The sequence below is a fragment of the Aedes aegypti genome, chromosome 2 (assembly GCF_002204515.2).
Source record: "Aedes aegypti strain LVP_AGWG chromosome 2, AaegL5.0 Primary Assembly, whole genome shotgun sequence".
In the NCBI taxonomy this organism is placed as follows: Eukaryota; Metazoa; Arthropoda; class Insecta; order Diptera; family Culicidae; genus Aedes; species Aedes aegypti.
In genome coordinates this window covers 245,700,598-245,721,320 of record NC_035108.1, presented here as the reverse complement: position 1 = coordinate 245,721,320, position 20,723 = coordinate 245,700,598, and the positions used below count along the sequence as shown (strand labels likewise).

The window sequence follows — 20,723 nt, the reverse complement described above, 5'->3', positions numbered from 1 at the left end:
ATACCTACTAACAAAAGAAAATCGATTTGACTAATTACTGACAAATTAAAAAAAAAAAATTTCTGATATTTTTGGTTATACAAGTCAACGTCAGATAAATTCTGTCCGGCCGAACCTAAAATTTGTCTGACATTGGCTTCCCGAATAAAAATTACAGTCGAAAAACCAAACAATCCATTGTAACAGCACCATTTGAAACCATACATTTACCATAGAAATCATTGTAAAAATCCCCGATAGAAAAAAAAAAACATTCAACGAACCGTTTTCAACCATTCAACGAATGGTAAATGAAGTTTTTACAGTAGATTGAATAGGTTGGTAAGTATCGTAACAATACAAAAAATGCCTTTTTCCATATAACTTTTTTTTACAAAACGGTACATTGAATGGTATATGTAATGTTGCTTTTACAGGTATCATGGTTCAGAACTTCAGAAATACCATAGATTGTATGGTGTTTGTATGGTATTCAACCATTCAATGCAATGGAAATGTATGGTTTTGTATTGTAATTTGATTTATGTTTCTACTTTTAAATCAATGGTAACAGAATGGTTCTCCATTGTAACGGGTTGAGCAATTCCATAGAATGAATGGTATTTACCATTCAATGTTAAGTAAATGAATGGTTTTCAACTGTATTTGTGTGGTATTCAACCATTCAATGTAACGAAAATGTATGGTTTTGTATTGTAATTTGATTTCCGTTTCTACTATTGAATTAATGGTACAAGAATGGTTCTACATTGGAACTGTATTGTTTTACGGTACATAAACCATACATTACTACGTGCCAATTGAATCTCATTCATTTTTCAACAATGATTTTGATTGACGAATGGGAAAACTGACACAAAATAGAACTATCTTTGTGCGTTTGAAGGCTTTTTAGTTTGAATATATCTTCAAGTATAAGGTTCACTCAAAGAACTTAAGGGTTACGTCCAATTGCATTTATGATTGAATCTTAGGCTCTCATGCCCCACCAGCCAGATAACTGGTTTTAGCAAACTATAGTTATTTGTGGCAACACTCTAAGCGGCATGTTGGAACTTTGCCGAGCACGCAAGTGTTATTAGACCACTAACATAGTTGCATTTAGTGGGTGACGAGGTACCGAAGTAACATTACAGCGTGCTCAATCATTTTTTGCGTCAAAGACAACCCATTAGTCTATAGAGCGAGTATATTCGAAGACCTTTTGATTCATCCATATGACAAAGATAGTTCTATTTCCCTGATAAGTTACCGTACAAGCACCATATTTTAGACAGCGCCATATTCTGAACAGTGTGTTCCATATTCTAAACATTTCAAGATTTTAAGTGCAAAATAGGGAACTGAAAGTTCGAAAGAAGTTTCATTCAAACATTTAGGTGCTAATAGGTACGGCTAAGGTAGTTTTTCAATAAATTTTATACGTTAAGTTTACTTGTTGTCCATAATAAGGGACCTACGTGGGTCCATAATTAGGATCACTGAGTTAAATGGTGTCCATAATTAGGAACATGGGTGCGGAAGACAAAAATGCGGTTTTTAATTTATTTAGTTATTATTTTGCGTCCTATTTTATTTTGTACGTTTACTTGGATACTTGATAAATGCAGCGGTAAAACAAATCAGTATCCTTGAAATTGAAAACTTTGTTTATTTAGGTAATTTAAAATATATTTTCTTAACCGTTCAGGATATGGTGCTTGCACGGTACATTAAGCGAGTTTGATGCAATTGAAAACATTGAATAGTTCTCGCGTTGAGTATCATAAGGACGTAACTGCAGTGAACGATTTCTCTTCGTCGATTTTCTCTTTTGCTAATAACTTGACCAGATGGCTAATATTCGGCTTATCAAATACCATGGTGGCCAAATATTCGGTCCCATCTCTACACCCAACCATGTTTCTGCAAGCATGTAAAATAAAAGGTTGAAACCACACGCTTCCTGTTAGTGGGGTTGATTTACTTGAGTAGTCTGAAAGGAGCCCTGTTCCTGGACCTATAGGACCATAAGACACCCCTAATTACTAAGTTGACCAGCGCGGACTGAAATTGTCAAACATCGGCACCTATGGTGCTGCAAGAAATAGTCGGATACTTTGGCGTCATTCGAAAAAAGGAACATAAATTACCAGAAGAAAAAAAAAGCATGCAATTTATAGCTTCATAAGATATCCCTAATTATTTTGACGTAACTTGGCCACATTGGGAAACTTACCTGATCCAGAAATCCGCTTGCTGTTTCCAATCCATTCGTCGGCAGAATGGTCCCGGCCATGCTCGACCCATGTGTTTTGGGATACGCTTCAGTCTTGATCTTCTCAGGATATTGGTGATGCTTTTTTTTATTAGATTGCTGCGCTTCTGGTGAATCATGTCGGTTGCTTCCCTGATTCGCCGGTTGCTGACCAACGGGTGGCGTTTCTGGCTTCGCTCCAGCTTTGTCGATCTGAGATGATGCTGTTTCCAATCCACTCATCGGCAGAATGGTCATGTCCATGCCCGAACCTTGCGTTTTGGGATACGCTTCAGTCTTGATCTTCTCAGGATGTTGGCGATGCTTCTTTTTGTTGGATTGCTGAGCTTTTGCTGAATCATGTCGGCTGCTTTCCTGACTCGCCGGTTGCTGACCCACGAGTGGCGTTTCGGGCTTCGCTCCAGCCTTGACGTTCTGAGATGATCGATAACGTTCCTCGGTTTTGGATTGTGCAGGCGACTTCGCTTGCGTACTGTGCTCAAACGAAGTTTTGTTGAGTGTTATCTTCGAACGTGCCTCCGACGGAAGTACAGCGATGGCTACCTTCATCTGTCAATTCAAACACAAAATTAAATCGTTAACAAATTACATTTCGTTAACATTTACAAGGGCTGTCACAGAAAGGCCGATTTTAAATTCGCGTATTCCGTTTGCTCGCTAATTCTTGAATACGCCATAAAAAAATGCATGGACTGTTCAACAATAGGCGACATTCTGAGCCGTTCAATAATAGGCGGATGTCCCTACCGTGAGAGCACCATATTTGACGCGGGTCAAAACTTGACGCATTTCTGAGTTAATTCTATTATAAATCAATAACTTTGAAGGATCCCAATCGTAAAAAGTTTATTGTTGGCAACTAATCAGCAAAAATAAAATTTTGTATGAAAATAAGGTGCGTCAAATTAGGCACCCAATATTCCAATTAACCGCTGCACAAAACATGGGATGTAGAATGAATCTATCAAAGCTTTATATTTCGGCAAAATCGGCCAACTTTTTAATTTTTTACTCATGTTTAAATTTTAAATTTCCTTCACCGCGTCAAATATGGTGCGTGCACGGTACTTGATACTATCGTGAAGTTTTCACATTTTGGTCTGAAATAGCCAAACATCGGATAAATTTAGGCGTCATAAAAAAATATATAAATACAAAAATACACAAATTGACAAAAATGGCATGCAATTTATAGCTTTATAGGATGTTTCTATGTAGTTTGACGTGGCTAGGCCACGTTAGGTAACTTGCCTCATGCGGAAACCCGCCTGCTGTTTCCAATCGCCTCGTCGACTGAATGGTTCCGTCTGTGTCTGAACCTTGCATTTTGGGATACGCTTCAGTCTTGATCTTCTGGTGATGTTGCTTTTCATTGGATTGCTGCGCTTCTGGTGAATCATGTCGATTGCTTCCCTGATTCGCCGGTTGCTGACCAACGAGTGGTGTTTCCGGCTTCGCTCCAGCTTTGTCGATCTGAGATGATGCTGTTTCCAATCCACTCGTCGGCAGAATGGTCCCGTCCATGTCCGAACCTTGCGTTTTGGGATACGCTTCAGTCTTGATTTTCTCAGCATGTTGGCGATGCTTCTTTTTGTTGGATTGCTGCGCTTCTGGTGAATCATGACGGTTGCTTTCCTGACTCGCAGGTTGCTGACCCACGAGTGGCGTTTCTGAATCCGCTCCAGGCTTGGCATTCTGAGATGATCGATAACGTTCCTCGGTTTTGGATAGTGCAGGCGACTGCACTTGCGCATTGTGCTCAAACGAGGTTTTGTTGGATGGTTTCTTCGAACGTGCCTTCAACGGAAGTTCAGCGAAGGCTACCTTCATCTGTCAATTCAAACACAAAATTAAATCGTTATCAATTTGATTACATTACAGAACATTACAATCTTTTACAGAAAGGTTGATTTCAAATTCGCTTCGTCAAGTTTTTACTATTTTTGGTCTGAAATAGCCAAATATCGGCACGTATGGTGCTGCAAGAAATAGTCGGATAAATTAAGGTTCCATCCAAAAAATCGTGCGATTTATAGCTTCATAAGGTCTTTTAAATTAGTTTGACCTGGACAGGCCACGTTGGGTTGGGGCTCTCCTGAGTCTAGTGGTTAGAGTTAGAGGGTTCAATTCCCGGTCGGTCCAGGATCTTTTCGTAATGGAAATTTTCTGGACTTCCCTGGGCAAAAGTATCATTGTACCTGCCACACGATAATACGAATGCGAAAATGGCAAAATTGGACAAAGAAAGCTCTCAGTTAATAACTGTGGAAGTGCTCATAAGAACACTAAGCTGAGAAGCAGGCTCTGTCCCAGTGGGGACGTAATGTCAAGAAGAAGAAGAAGAAGAAGGCCACATTGGGTCACTTACCTCAGTCGGAAACCCGCCTACTGTTTCCAATCGCCTCGTCGGCAGAATGGTTCCGTCCATGTCTGAACCTTGCATTTTGGGATACGCCTTAGTCTTGATCTTCTCAGGATGTTGGCGAAACTTCTTTTCGTTGGATTGCTGAGCTTTTGCTGAATTATGTTGGCTGCTTTCCTGACTCGCCGGTTTCTGACCCACGAGTGGCGTTTCGGGCTTCGCTCCAGCCTTGACGTTCTGAGATGATCGATAACGTTCCTCGGTTTTGGATTGTGCAGGCGACTTCGCTTGCGTATTGTGCTCAACCGCAGTTTTGTTGGGTGGTTTCTTCGAACGTGCCTCCAACGGAAGTTCAGCGAAAGCTACCTTCATCTGTTAATTCAAAAACAAAATCGAATCGTTATTTTAAATTCGAAAACATTTACAATTGCTATTGCAGAAAGGTTGATTTCAAAAATGAACGGGCAAAAATGTATGGGAAGTGGTCTCACCGGTGAACACTAATGAGCCATATCTGAAGGTTTCGTCGAGATAAGAAAAAGTTTGTATGAGGTGAAAATTATCGGCCCCGGGAGAAAAAAATTATGCTTGATGAAAGGGGCTGCTAAACCGCCATGTTTTGTAGCTCACATTGAAACTGCAAAACATAGAACCCCATGTGGGGATGTCTAGTAGAACTCCATCTATGTTGGCTACGAAAATGTGTGCTGGTTGAGATAGGAATGCCATACCGTTGGTTTGCACCTCGCTGACGTTGACAACGTCAGCGCGGTCCTGGTGATGATGTGGGCTTCCATTAAAGCGATGTATGGACTTCTGCACGAATTTATGCTGTCCTGCTCACTCTCACAGAAAGTTTGAAAACACAGACCGTACCAAAAGTCAAATTTTCGGTGAGTCAGAGCAGACCAGCATGAATTCGTGCACAAGTCCATGGACCTGTGCACTGCACGAAAATAATGACGTTTGAGCGGTGCCGAGTTGTTTAGTTGCCATGGTCACATAAATAATACGGCACGGCTCAAACGTCAAATATTTTCGTACAGTTCACCCATGGACCTGTGCACTGGGTGAACTGTACGAAAATATTTGACGTTTGCGCCGAGCCGTATTATTAATGTGACCATGGTAACTCGTAAACTCGGCACCGCTGAAACGTCATTATTTTCGTGCAGTGCACAGGTCCATACCTGCATGATGTATTTTTTCCTAAGCGATCCTCCTCATAATGTTGAATGTTTCTTAACATGTTCTGTGGAAGTAGAAAAACTGAATCTAACAAAATGTAGAGCTGTGAATATGTCTGACGATCTTAAATGTTTTAAAATAATGTTCCGTGTAACTAACGGGAACACAGTTTTGAAGGAAATTCAATACCACCCAACGCTTCTTCTGTGATAGATTGATTATGAAAAAATAAAAGTTGATACATTTTTCACTTTACTAGATCCAGGCCGTTGTTGGTTAGGTAAGTAGAGTAAGGTGGGGCAAGAGTACGAATTTCAGAGAGCAATCAATATTTCTCGAACACTAACACAGTTGAAAATAAATGAATACCGCACGATGGACCTGTGATCTATTGGCTACAATTTCGCCAAACAAAGTTATGCCAGCTTGTGTACCCATTTTTAGTTATTACAGTTTTAAAATTCGATGTCTTATTCGTACTTTTACCCCAATGGGTGGGTAAGAGTACGAATGCTATGGGGCAAAAGAACGAATACGATGTTTGCTGTTTGAAACACAAAACATTGATGTTTTTGTAACTGGAATAGTTCATACCAGCTATAAAGTGATGCATGAAAAGAAATACACACCAAATTTCGAATACAAATTTATCCAAAATTAGTTTAATCATGGGCTTCACTGTACTATAGCCAAATTAGGCCGATTTTCAAAAAATTGAGCTAAACATGTAATTTTGGTGAATTTTTTCGCATGCTCAAGTTTATTTCTATAATTTAAGGATAGCATGTGCGTTTTTAACAATTTGAAAGTTTTTCTCCAAGTTTATGCATGGGTCGTACTTTTACCCCGTAAATTCGTACTTTTACCCCACTATGGGCCAAAATTTGTTTGCAAATGTTTATGAAAAAACTAATGCACCTCAAAGCTTCTTTATAATAGGCCTAACTACGCCCTGAAATAAGAAATCAAAAAAGCTTTTATTTTTATTGCGTTTCATGCCATGAAATTTGAGTCAAATATTACAATTTTTCGTCGAAAACCAACAAATAGCCATAACTTTTCCAAATATCAACCGATTTTTATAATTTTTGGAATGAAAGTGTCTTACTTAAATAGCATTCGAACCATCATGGCATTTATAATATTTATTTTGAATTGAGTGAGAAATCTCAAAATGATACTCTTACCCCACTCGTCTTTTTACCCCACCTTACTCTATTCAATTTTTCAACAATTTTTCGAGAATACAAAAATGTTTAAGTAGCCGTTAAAAATTATCCTGAGATGCTTGTAATGAGCCTATCTAATGGCCAAAATTAAAATCATTTTGATTTCGGACCTACGAAAAAATGCACAAAATCTCAAATTGTACCCCGTCTAAAGGCGGGGTTGGGTATTAGAGGGTTAACCCGTAAATTACCAGGACGATCTAGTTTTACTAAAAACGCTATAACTTAGTGGTTTCCCAACATTTTAAAGTACAATTTTCTTTATAATCAATGGGATTAGTTGTGCAAAAGAGTGCATAGTGTAACCCCCCTTCGTACCCTCCCCTTTTTTTACGTGGCTTTTTTATTCTCAAATCATGAAGTTGTTTGTTTTTTTTTTCACAACTTTGCCAACCATAAACTATTTTAACTGAGCACACATAAACAGTATATCACTATCCTTCATGATCCATTCGAGTTTTGATCTAGGAGTTTTCTGAAGGCCTCCAGTGTACCTGTGAGTTTGAACCTCCATATCTGCATAGTCAACCAACATTTTATTGCAAGGAAAGGTTACAAAATAGATTTCAAGCTGTCCACAGAACCTCAAAAATAACTAGAGTCCCAACAGCACTCTAGAATAGAGTTTGGTTATTCTAGGCTATCCAAACCAGTCTTGCGAACCATCACCATCATGGTCACATATTCTGTGACATGCACCAATCGTTCTTTCCCTTTTCGCTATCCCGAATGTCAGTAACACAAGAAAAGAGCCAATGCATAACGTATCACCAATCGCTCTCGTTCGGCGACCACCATCAGTGACGTGATATGCATGCATATGACAATCGTGATGGTCACTTTTCGCTTTTTTTTGGGATCGAGTTAAGGTTTTGCCCGACAATGCAAACGTATTAGTGCAAACACGCTATGACGTCACATGTCTCGATCGTTCCATATGCTTCATGTATAACGCATACAACGATGCGCATTGTACATTGTGCACCGTTTTCAGGAATTTATCTGCTTTATCGCATCCCACATCATTCGTACGAGAGAATTTCACTCTCTCTGACTCTTTCGGAGAAGTCTGAGATGACGTTCGGCAACACCATCGCTGGCTATGGGTGGTGTGTGCAATCATCAGAAAGTCGTGTGGTGGGGGCAAAGTGATGTTCGCTGATTCCTATCACGCTAGGCGTTGATACGAAAAACTTGCTTCAGTGATCGTCTCGTGATGGTCATGACTTTTCGCAAGACAGATCCAAGTTAAATAGTCTGGAGTTGTACGCTTCAAGATCTACATTATCTACCGTAACTTCTATTTACTCTTCTCATGTGGTTTATATCCGTTGATACCCATAGTAACTCCAAATAATGTGGAAAGGCTTCTACTGTATTAGTTAAAGGCCTCTAATACATTTCGAAGTTGGTTTCTCGAATTTCGAATAATTAACTTCATTTTATTGCGTTATTACTTTGAAAATATATTGTTCGGTACTCAGTAAATCTCAAAACAGAACTAAAAATGTGTTCGTTAATGTTTTGAATACCTAGGTCACTCAAAGTACTCTGGAGTTCAGGTCTACAACATCTATAAGCTATACCTTAATGTCTACGCCAATAACCCATGTGATTTATGATCGCATATATCCATAATGGCTCCAGAATGAAGGAGATGCGAGCTCGTATTATTATTGAACAATGTATGCCATTCAAATTACTAGGGAAATAAGGTTTTCATGAACTACAAACTCTACCACAGTTTCTAATTACCATAAGCATGTGATTTACATTCGTTGCTACTCAGAGCGTGGAAGAATATTACGAGAAGCTTTTCGCTGTGGTAGCCAAACATTTTATGATGTTATTGGGACCTTAGATACATTTTAAAGCTTGTTTCTCGTATTACATATACTCAGTCATATTTCAATTGCTACATTTTCTTTCTGAATATATTTCCGTATTTTCTCAGCTTCAAAACATAACTAGATAGATTTGTGTTTATGATAATATACAATATAAACAATATAAAACTGGGTCTATCCGACTACTCTGACGTTGAGGTATTTATGATCTATAGCCTTCGCTATTATTCACATAGTTTTTAAACATGTAATTTGTGTTCGTTGATCTCATTAGAGCCATATAATATAAAAGTTCACGTTGTATGTATCAAAAGTAAGAACCAAATGAATGACAACATAATGCCATGTGAATAAGTTTGGCTTAGTATTTTCGTGCTTGGAACTGTGGTGAATATATTAAATATCGTTTTAATAATTTGCAATGTTTGGCTACCGCAGCAAATTGCTTCTCGTAATACTCTTAGACGCTCTGGATAGCAACGAATATAAATCACATGCTTAGGGTAATTTGAAACTTGGGTAGAGCTTGTAGTTCATGAAGACCTTATTTCCATAGTAATTTGAATGGCATACATTGTTCAATAATAGTACCAGCACGTATTTACCTCATTTTGGAGCCATTATGGATATATGCGATCATAAATCGCATGAGTTATGGGCGTAGACATTAACCCTTTCTTTCCCACAAGGTTTTTCGTTGTTTAAAAATGGAAAATTTAACACCTGAAGAATTCACCAGAACAAAAGATGTAAGGCATTACTCCAAAATAAGGATAGAAATGAAAAAACTAATTTTTTTGATGGATCACCAGTGATTCACTGGGAAGATGACAACAACAAAAATTATAAGGAGATAAAACATTATTTCAAAGATGTGTTGATTTTTGTCCTAAATTATTCAATTCTCTTCATTTTTTAATCCTTCCAATTCTTTCGGAACGGTTTGTGCGGCGGCATTGCAATTTTTCCAATGCAGTCGAAAATTTTACATCATCTGCGTTTAATCCAAGAAAATTCACTTTAGCTCTTCTGTGATCCATAAATATTTATTGTTTTACTAATAATTACATTTCACTTGAGCGAAATGTAAAACGAGAACAATTTTGGAGATGAAAAATAAATTGATAATTGTTTTATTTTCAGAAAGATAGGTTAGAATAGGATAGAATGAAAAGTTGTTTTGTTCCCAATGGATCACTGGTGATCCACTTTATTTTACGCAAAATCGATAATTTTATGTAAACAATATTAACAAAACTTTTTGAAATTTCTGAAAAATAACTCTATTGAGCATGTTTATATTTTTTTTACTGAAAATAGTGTTTATTTTTCCAATTATAATAAATTGAAAACACAACGTGTTTAAATTTGTAAAAATACCGACTTTGTTCCGGCTTCCAAGCTCCTACCGTGACCGCGCTTTAGTCTGCGCGGTTCCCAAGTCTGCGCACTTTCAGAGAAAAATGAACAAAATCAAATATGCAACTACAACATTTGATGGAAATTTATTTTTTTTTAAATTTTGCTATAATAGTTATTAACAAGTCTGTGAAGAAAATTCCGTGAAACTTTTGATAACTATTTTATCGTGAAATAAAATTATTTTGAAAATGTTGGTAATAGTCGGAAACAAGGGGCAAGACAGATTCAACATGAGTGAATATTTGCACCAGAGTTACTCATAATTCATCAAATTCACTCAGGTTACAGATTTTTCTGGGTGATCCCAAGGTAAAAGATGGTGGGAAGTTCTAAACGGGCATTGCTCAGAAAACACGAGAGTTACTCAGGATTGCTCAGCATGCTTCAGTTTGCCTCAGACATAATCATACCAAATTAAATTCTTCCGACAGCTGTCACTCTTCAAATTGACTATGGTTGTGTATGTTTACTTTCGATCGACGATTAAGTTGATCTATTGTGTACCATTTTTTTGGGCGTTACACATATGCTGAGATTTATGTTGCAATTATATATGAATTGATTGCGCACAGTGGATGTAGCCGAACCGCCAGAATTTTTCCGGCAGGACAATGCGTATGCTGTGTCGAACAAAACGACTGCCCGAGAAGAGTTTTGCCTGTGGTGTAGTCTAAAGTGCGTGTTAATAAAACCTATGACACGACGTAATAATGAATGATCTTTCAGTTCGAATCTGCTCCATTATAAGCTCCATAACGATAATAAAAAAACATACAAACTGTTCTCGATTCATATTTTATTTTATAGATGTAAATACAAAATATTCAAATATAGACTCGTCATCGAAACTGAGTAAAATCCCCGAAAGGAAATAGATCCTGCTTCTTACGCGAATTGTAAACTGCACCATCCGGAATTTTTCTCCCGGCACTGGAAGTTCACCTCATTTGCAGTTTTTTCCTTCAGGTCGATGGGTCTCGTGTCTTTCTCGGGCAAACATATTCGTAGTTGGGAGTCGGCGTTTTCTTTTCAGCAGCTTTTTTCTTTCTTTTTCAAATTCATCTGCTTCGGCCACTTACTTGGCCCTTGATTCCGATTTGGTTCAATCTCCAGACTTGTCATAGCGTATGCGTAGAAGCAGCAGGATAACCGTTTGATTGTTGCAAAAGGCATGGTTTCCACGCTGGATCCATTGCTGTGTGCAGCTCAGGAATATTTCCTAGGAAAAATTGAACTATAATAAATTAAAGAAATTCAAAAACATAAAAATGTGGATTTACTCACTTTGAATGTGAAATCACTTCACAACTTTTCATCTTTATTATTTTACGCTGTTTATATTCGGCAGACTGAGTTTGGTTTATTATTGTTTTTGTTGTATACCATTTTGTCAAAATCAAGATGATTTAAGGGTGGGAATTTTGATTCGCAAATTCCTCAGAGTTGCTCAGAGTTACTCTGAGCTGCTCCAAATTTACTCTGCTTTGAACACTGTCTTGCCCCTTGGTCGGAAATGACTGTCTGTTAGCAAAGTTGTTAAGGATACGCTTCATCAACTAAAGCATGTTAGGCTAAATAAAAACGAAATATTTCAAATTTTTAGTACGTATGCACTAGCTCTGAAGTGGAGTAAATAGAATTGATGGAGTACATTTCATTTTATCTTCATATTCTTATTCTTCTGTAGTGCGCAGACTTAGGAACCGTTTTTGGATAGTGATCCTTATTCCGTGTAGAGGTCGAAGCTCTCAATTTTCGACATGTTTTGAGTTTTAAAACAACTTTAAAGTACCATTATTTTGTGAATAGCTTAATAATGTATATATTCAGTAAGGGCCCGTTCATAAATTACATCACACTATAAAGGGGTGGTAGTAAAACGTGGCAATCCATATACACAATTTTCCGAGAACCAAAATGAAACATTTGTAAGCAATCTTTGTTGTTGTTTTTTTTATTACTCCTTATAAATACTATGCAGAGTTTTTACTTCTTTGCCTGTTAGTGAAAAAATATGCATGAAAGATAAAAAAAAAATGTTAAAAGTTAATGAAAGACACCTTAGTTCACGGAAGGTGGTTAAACTGTTTTCATAAGTTCGTCTCGATTTCAGAAAATAAAGCTTATTAGAACAGGACATTACTGTTTGGAATATCTGGACAGTCAGTTATTGCAATAATTATAAAACTATGGACTGTATTATGAATATAATTCACTTTGCTAATTTTATAAACCTCTGAGTGGGAAGTTAAAGACTTGCTGAGTTCCAATGTGACCGTAAGTCCACCAACAGGATAAAATAGCAAAGTAATATAAGTTCAAGGGGCGCATCATGCCTTTAGTGGAATACAACATCTATTCTACGGCATTGTCGTATGCGCAGAATTAGGAACACTAGCGCGCAGATTAAAGCTGGAAACACAATGTGAACGGCATTACGGAACGGCAACAAAACGGAAACACTGGTTTGGTTTACAGTTTACATGTCAGGCCAATGTTGAATCTGATTTAGACGACATTGATCGAAATACTGACAGGCCACTCAAACCGGTGTTTCCGTTTTGTTGCCGTTCCGTAATGCCGTTCACATTGTGTTTCCAGCTTAAGGAACATTGCAAAAGTAGGTGCGCAGACTTAGGAACACAGACACCCTTCAGGATTCTAATTGTTTCGCATACAAAATAAATATGTATAAAAACTTTTAAATTTTTCCCTTATTAATAAGGCTAGTAAGTATGTGCTCTCAAAATTTCAGACCAATATGTTCAGTTTTTAATTTATTACAGCTGTTTAAATTTCAAAAATCCTTAAGTGCGCAGACTTAGGGGCCTTCACGGTATTAAAAAAAATGTTGCGAATTTATTCTATCACAATGACTACGTCGCCGCCGCCGCCGCCGAACAGGGTACTCGGCGTGACGCCGGCGTCGCCGCCGCCGCTGCCTATCATGACAGCATACGCCGCCGCCGGTAAAAAGTACTTCGGCGCACACCTCTACAGCATAGTACAGTGATCTAGTTTAATTTTAATATGATTTGCTTTCATCCAAAAACGATCAGCAACAGATATCTCGCGCAACAATTCAAAAGGGCCAATAGTCATAGTTTCGCTCGCTGTAGGCCTTCTGTGACGCCACCCACGCAAATCAACACCAGCAAAAGATAGAGCAAAGCTCAGTCTATCTGATGAAAGTGTTGATTTGTGTGGGTGGCGTCACGGAAAGCCTACACTCAGAATTAGAAATAAACTCCATTGGTTTAAATTTCTATTCTCCTCTCTTTTCTTCTGCAGTAATTTTTAGGCATTGGGATAATTTCTCCTGGATGAGTCTAAGCTGGACTCATCCAGGAGAAATGATTCCCGTGCCTAAAAATTACTGCAGAAGAAAAGAGAGGGGAATAGAAATTTAAACCAATGGGGTTTATTTCGAATTCTGAGTGTACGTGTTCTGAGCGAAACGTGTTGACCTTAAAAATTACTATTGGCCCTTTAGTATTGTTGCGCGAGAATATGAAACATAAAGGCTGTTCAATGAGCTGCTTGAAGTTGCTCGAAGTTCAGTCCATCCTGCTCGTGCCCATTTGTTGACAAAAAAGTGCGAGAGGGATAGACTGAACTTCGAGCAACTTCAAGCAGCTCATTGAACAGCCCTATAAAAAAAAAAAACAAAACTCGCGGTCGTTGGAGACCCAAAAAACAGCTGTAAACATGGGGCTCTCATATCTGACACAAATCAGGCAAAGATAGCCACAAGACATGTGCAGAGCCTATGAAGCGTCGTGAGATGCCTAAAATTTGGTCTACGTGGTTTATGAACGGCCCCTTATGAAAAGCAAACGTTCCTATTTTTCCTGACTTGTTGATCGTTTTGGAGAAAACTGCCTGTTCAACTTTGATATTTGATCGATTCTTACATATAGGCATTACATTTTCCAAACGTAGAAAAAAATAATAAAAAATACGAATAAACTAATAAAATACTTCACTTTATCATATCACTAGAAAAATAATAATAATAAAAAGATGGACTACTCCGTTGGTGTTGCAAGATTTTCCACACAAATTAAAAATGTTAGACCATTTTGATGATTGTTCAATCACCCTTGAGTGAGTTTTTTTTTGTATAAATAAAAATTGAAAATAACTTGCATGGCGCGTACAAGTTTCCAAATCCATGTACACTGCTCACGCTATTCTGGGTCACTCAGTCCCTACCCAAGTAAACATACTGCTGAAGCTGCAACGCGTGCAGGTATACGGTGAAAATAATGCTAGCATTGCTGTATAGACACAATTAAAGTTGATTTAAAGTGGAAAAGGGCCCCACTAGAACCGCATTGAAGTTATAATCTGTAACATCAATGCGGCTCTTGTGGGGCCCTTTTCCACTTTAAGTCAACTTTTATTGTATCTATACAGTAATGCTTGCATTATTTTCACCATATTCCGTTTTGTCTCAAATTCCGAACATGACTCATATTCCGAACAGTGACAATTTCAAAGGTTAGAATTATCATTTCAAACCTTTTTTTCATATGCACGACTTGAAATGTAATAGAATTTATCATTCTGTAAAGAAATTAGGGTGATTTACTTAAAAAATCACTATAAAAAGTCGAGTGTTCGGAATTTGAGACAAAACGGTACCTGCACGCGTTGCAGCTTCAGCAGCATGGTTACTTAGGTATTATTAATCACTCCATTTTACACGTAATTCAAATGGAAATGACCCATAATAGTGGGTGACCTATTATAGGTCACCCACTATTATGGGTCACTATAATAGTGACATATAGCGTATTTTTACGTGAGTGTAATGTTAAAATTCTACTACTTACGTTTGTCCGCTTTTTATGTTCACAAGCGGAAATTTGCGGTTGCTGCTTGTGGACCGCAGAGTGTCCGGAATGTTCCAATTGCTCGAGAACCGCAGATGGTGTGATTGACATCCGCCGCGTTTGGACACGTTGACCCTGCTGCTGACGGACCGCAGAGCGTGCGATCGACAACTGCCGCGTTTGGACGCGATTCTATGAAAGAAATAATCATTAGTACATTAGCAGTACAGTTAGACACCAAATTTCATGATAATTTGAGTCTCTTTGTTAGAAGGGGCTGGTTATGCAAATATTTTCTGAAACTCGCCTATAGGACACGAAACCCGTCCTCGTCACATCAATAAAAAATAGCCTAATCCTGACAATGTGCTGAATGAAAATTTTCCGAAAACTACTTACTGCTTGAGTTTGGATGTTTTGTCCTGGGTGTTCCTGTGACTGCAGCTTGCCCACCGATGACCGTCCGGGATGTTCCTGCTGCTCTCGGATTGTGCATAATGCGGTCGACATTCTCCGCGTTTGGACGCGCTGTCCGAGGTGGTCCTGCTGCTCTCGAAGACGATGTCCGAGATTTTCCTGCCGCTCTCGGGCCGCACCGGACGCTATCGACATTCGCCGCGTTTGGACGCGATTTTTCTCCTGCTCTCGGACAGCCAAGTTTGTCGTCGAAATCCGTCGCGTTTGAACGCGATGTGCGGGATGTTCATTTCGGACCGTAAAGGTTGTGGCTGACATCCTCCGCGTAACAACGCGATTCCAAGCGAAATTCTATTAAGCAAAAGCAAACAGAAATCGAAAGAAGTGAGTTGTTAGTGCTAAATCGGATCCCATTTTTTATTGCACCAACAGAGAAACCTAACCTGAAAGATGCTTACCGCTGTTTGCTGTTGTTCGGGAAGTTCCCTCTGGCTATCCTCTCGACCTGAAACCGCTTGGTCACCGCTAACCGGTTCTGATCTATTTTTCTTCCTGAGGAACAGCTTTTTAGCTGCCCTCATCCTTTCTAATGAATATTGATCGGGTCTCATGTTTTATTATCGAAAACGGAAAATATATCTTTTCTCACACGCGCACTCTACTTACGATGCTACCGGAAATAGAGAAAATGCAAATGGCGCCAACACACAAAGATCGAAAAATGCATGAAAATTATTACTTACACATATTTTGTCAAGCCAAATGAAAGCAACACACAAAATGAAAACATAGAATATTGCGGTAAAATAGAAAAAAAACGAACGAGCGTTATGCACTGAACGAAAACCTCCTCCTCCAAACGAATGAATCATCATTTGCGCTTGTTCGTAATGTCGTTTTTTTTTAAGTCTGGTATCCTGATCCCAAGTAGAACACTCAAGTAAATTTCTCACAAAATTACCAAAGTAATTTTGACAGATGGTTCAGTATGAGCGAGATGTCAATTTTACTTGCGGAATAATCGAGCGGAATATTTTTCCGTACGGAAAAGTGATAGCTCCATTTGATTTGCCCGGTAAGCGTCACGAAACGTTACGATAATTGTTCTACTTTCCAACTGGATGCAGCTCAAGTAATTTTGACAGCGAAATCATTCCTTGATCATTTCTTGGCTCTACTTGCCCTATCCTTTTGCACAGTACTACGAAGTGGATATCGCCCATAACTTGGGGTGGAACTGGGTTGGTGCTGAATGCATAAACAATTCAATGTCGGACAAATTTCAGGTTCGACCGAACAGACATTTGTCTGACGTTGGCTTGTTTATGAATTCAGCACCAACCCAGGTTCAAAAAGAAAAACGGCATAATATTGACTTTTTTGCACCTAATTCGACGCACAGGCAGAAAAGATTGTCCCACCACAAAATGTTCACACCAGTTTCACCGTACATTGGGTGAGGTCTTAGGGCTCATTCACAAATTACATAACGCTGAAGGGGGTGGGTGGGTGTCCGGACGATGTTACGGCTCATACAAATTCTGAAAAATTTCCATATAAAAAGCGTTACAAGAGGGTGGGTGGGTGTCCAAAATGGCCAATTTTAGCGTTACGTAATTTGTGAATGAATCCTTAGCTATAGCTTAGACGTAAAAGGGAATGTTTTTGGGTGGAATGATGTGTCGCGGTTCGCTCGTTGGGCCTTATAATACTTGGGCCGCTTTTTAGTTGGGCCTCCGCTAATCGAGCAATATCTCAACTAAAAAGTAACTGGATGTCAAAACAAGACGTCAATTTTCATTTTACACTCACACCAACATACAGCATCGCGACGCTCTCACAATCACAACATAAGATTCGATTATCCTACAGCATTTTACGACGACTGTTAGATGGCCCAACGAGCGAATCAGATTCGTTGGTTGGGCGGTAGTTGTGGCTCAACCAGCGAATCGCGACTGATGCAAGAACAAAAACTCCATGTGAACTGAAGTGTGAGCATTTGTTTTGACCCATCGAACAATTTGCAGGCATGTCGCGAAATCATTGCAAGGCACAATATTGCGGCGCTTAAATATATTGTGCCTTGCAAGACAAAACCGCGAAACGCGTTTATCTTGAAATGTCCATAGATAATCGCAGTGATAATATTCGCGCTTATCTTTTATTAGAGTCCTGCGGTGGTCGTACGCCCGCAGTCGTTACCTCGCTGCGAACTGACACCCGCAGAGTAAAGTGAATGAGAAAACTTTCCCGCCAAAACCAAAATCACGTGTTTTTTAGCAAAATGACAGAAGTTTGTCTATACTAATACCAAAGATAAATGGTAAGATCAAGCAGATGGTGAAAAAAACTTTTTATTTTGGGGTCTTTTCATTTAAAACAAAACGGGGTCTTTTCATCCGCAAACCCCTAGTTTTGATATCAGCATATTTTGCTTTGGCAGACCCCTCGGTGTGCTGTCAAAACATCACGTGTTTCACATAGTTTATTTACATTCGGATGTAGTTAACGAACCTGCGGGGCGGCGTTTGTGGTGGCTGATAGTTATGGTCCATATTCTCGGAATCCAGATGGAATCCGGAACAAGACAGAGAAAACCTGCGTCACGACGGTGACCAAAATAACATGTACCGATTGTATTTGCTGAGAATGGTAATGTACGTGGCGCAGAAGCGGTTTCTTATTGACGACCAAAAAGCATGAACGACGGATGTTGTGGGCATGGTCCGGTTATGATGTGGATGGTTAAGCGGGTGTTCTAAGCTGACTAAGGGGAAAATTTCCTCTAATTCCTAACCGATTGCACTGACAAGCATCGAGTTTTCAGTTTTTATTAGAATTTAGGATATGTTACGAAAATGATTGTCACTAAGTGAAATTTTGTAGGGGCCCGGGGCCATTGCTCCTCATAAATCAGGCTCTGAGCATATGCACAAAGTCCACAGCTGCGTTAATCTTGTCTGACCGTAGCGCACCAGCAGTTGCTGACCGGAACACGAGGTCACCTCGTTCAGCACCGGTTCATCCTCCGCTCCCTGCTCTTCGTTCTCTTTTCTTTTTCGACAACTTCCTTACTGCTCAGATTTCTCAGTCTGTTGAAATTGTCCGCATTGAAGCGACACTTGCGTCACACGCCGTCCTACTCGATGTCCATATTCACCAGGCCGACATCCTGTGAAGCGCAACTCCAGGTTTGCTTGAACTTATTGGACGGATCATAACCCTTGTCGCTGCGGAACAAATCCAAATCCAGAACCATATTGATGGGTAGAGGAAACGCCCAAACACTGAATCACTAAACGCAAACTTTGCGAAAGGCTGATGAAATTGATGTTCCTTTCTGGATTGATGCACTCCGAAGTCTTCGGAAAAAGGTTGTGATTCTGTCCATTCTAAACGTGGCGAAGAAAAACGAAAAGCATGCTGAACCAATCGTCATCCAGCTGCGATGGAAACTCCGGTGCTCCGTGCTCGTCATCATTTTCGTGAGGAAGTAAACAAACTGCTCGGGGGGCGGCGGCGAAAAAAAAAATCGAAATGTCAGTTTGACAACGGACGTCAATGTCAAACGTACCTCTATTACACACCAAATTTTGGTTTTCCGTTCCAGCAAAATGAATTGCTGGAGCGGTATCAGCAATATTTATTTTGCTGGGAATTCAGCGATGATCACTATGTTTGCTGGAAATTCGGCATCTGTGGAAATTACCGAATGATCAGCAAAATCATTCAAATTTTTCCGGCATCATCCAGTGCGTGTTGTCCTCCTGCTGCTGGTTTCAAGGATTTTGAGAAGTTTTATACTAGAAAACCGGTTTTGTGGATAAAAGCTCAATGTGAATCGTTTGCAATGGCCTTTCCAAGCTTCAGCACATTGAATGCTGGCTGGTGGAAAGATTTTTGTGTTTTCAGGTTTTCAGATTACACACCAAATTTTGGTTTTCCGTTCCAGCAAAATGAAATGCTGGAGCGGTATCAGCAATATATATTTTTGGTGGGAATTCAGCAATGATTACTATGTTTGCTGGAAATTCGGCATCTGTGGAAATTACCGAATAATCAGCAAAATCACTTGTCACACACTTGTATTTTTTCCGGCATCAACCAGTGCGTGTTTTCCTCCTGCTGCTGTTTTCAGAAGTTTTGAGCTAGACAACCGGTTTTGCGGATAAAAACCAAATGTGAATGGTTTGCAATGGCCATTCCAAGCTTCAGCACATCAAATGCTGGCTGGTGGAAAGATTTTTATGTTTTCAGGTTTTTAGATTATGATCAAAGGATAAAAAATATCAAAAGTACGCAGCCAAAATCGAGCACCGAAAAACTTGCTGGAAGACCAGCTGTATCTGTATCTGATTGCTGTATCTACAGCAGATGAAAATCCAGCAAAATAAAAATAGTGTGTATGATCAAAGGATAAAAAAATATCAAAAGTACGCAGCCAAAACCGAGCACCGAAAAATTTGCTGTTATATATAACCAGCAAAATGGGCTGTCATAGCGAAGCCATACACTGAAAGATCAAAGTACCCTTTAAGGAGTAAAAAGTACCCACTTTGATAATAAACTAGTTTAACTCATAAAAAGAGTACAGGGCGAGTACTCTTTAATGGGTAAACGGCTTGTACGTCAAATCAACGAGTGAATTTTACCCATTATCGCAACTGGATTTGTGCAGGAAATGGGTAAAATTCACTCGTTTTTTATGTTTTGCGCTGTATGTATACGCAAATGCTATTTTTAAGTGATTAATTATAGGAATGAAAAAAGAATCTAAGTTTCATTTTGAAAAACACTTTATTTAACCCACCAAATAATCAATAAAATCTTTAATTTTGCCGGTGCCGTTGTTTTACAGTGCTGATGACCTCACATCGAGCCTCATATGATTTTCTTGAATCCTGAAAACAAATAATAAGTCATAATATTGAAGGAATGGTATTTTCAAGTATTAAAAATATTAAAATAAATTTTATTACCTCTTACGATTAATAATTGGTTTAACCTTGAGTTTCCAGATCTAAAAACAGATCAGACCAAGCGAAGCCCGATCCGCGAACTTCACGATAGTAAATAACTTTCACAACAAAATTTTCACCCATTATTGGGTAAACATTCGGAATAAAGAAATGGGCATTATTCACCCATTATCGAAAGCTG

The 20,723-nt window shown here is 39.0% G+C and overlaps 1 protein-coding gene and 1 long non-coding RNA gene across 3 annotated transcripts in view; both read right to left on the bottom strand.

The window, feature by feature from the left end:
* The window catches only part of LOC110676513, a 35,817-nt gene extending 15,717 nt beyond the window's left edge, over window positions 1–20,100 (bottom strand). Inside the window, exons 1-3 of one of the 2 annotated variants that reach the window (XM_021844688.1) lie at window positions 15,543–20,100; window positions 15,144–15,335; window positions 4,566–4,991 (exon numbers count right to left, since the gene is read on the bottom strand). In XM_021844688.1, the coding sequence (XP_021700380.1) occupies window positions 4,584–4,991; window positions 15,144–15,335; window positions 15,543–15,878 (936 nt within the window). In that variant the 5' untranslated portion in view covers window positions 15,879–20,100 and the 3' untranslated portion in view covers window positions 4,566–4,583. Of the gene's footprint in view, window positions 1–4,565; window positions 4,992–15,143; window positions 15,336–15,542 lie in introns of those variants that run through there. The other variant, XM_021844689.1, reaches the window with a different exon arrangement.
* On the bottom strand, window positions 11,082–11,803 carry LOC110676514. Its single transcript, XR_002500469.1, has 2 exons — window positions 11,590–11,803; window positions 11,082–11,524 (listed from the first exon to the last, which is right to left on the bottom strand). It is a non-coding gene; the product is annotated as an uncharacterized LOC110676514 (long non-coding RNA).
* Window positions 20,101–20,723: the final 623 nt, after the last annotated feature.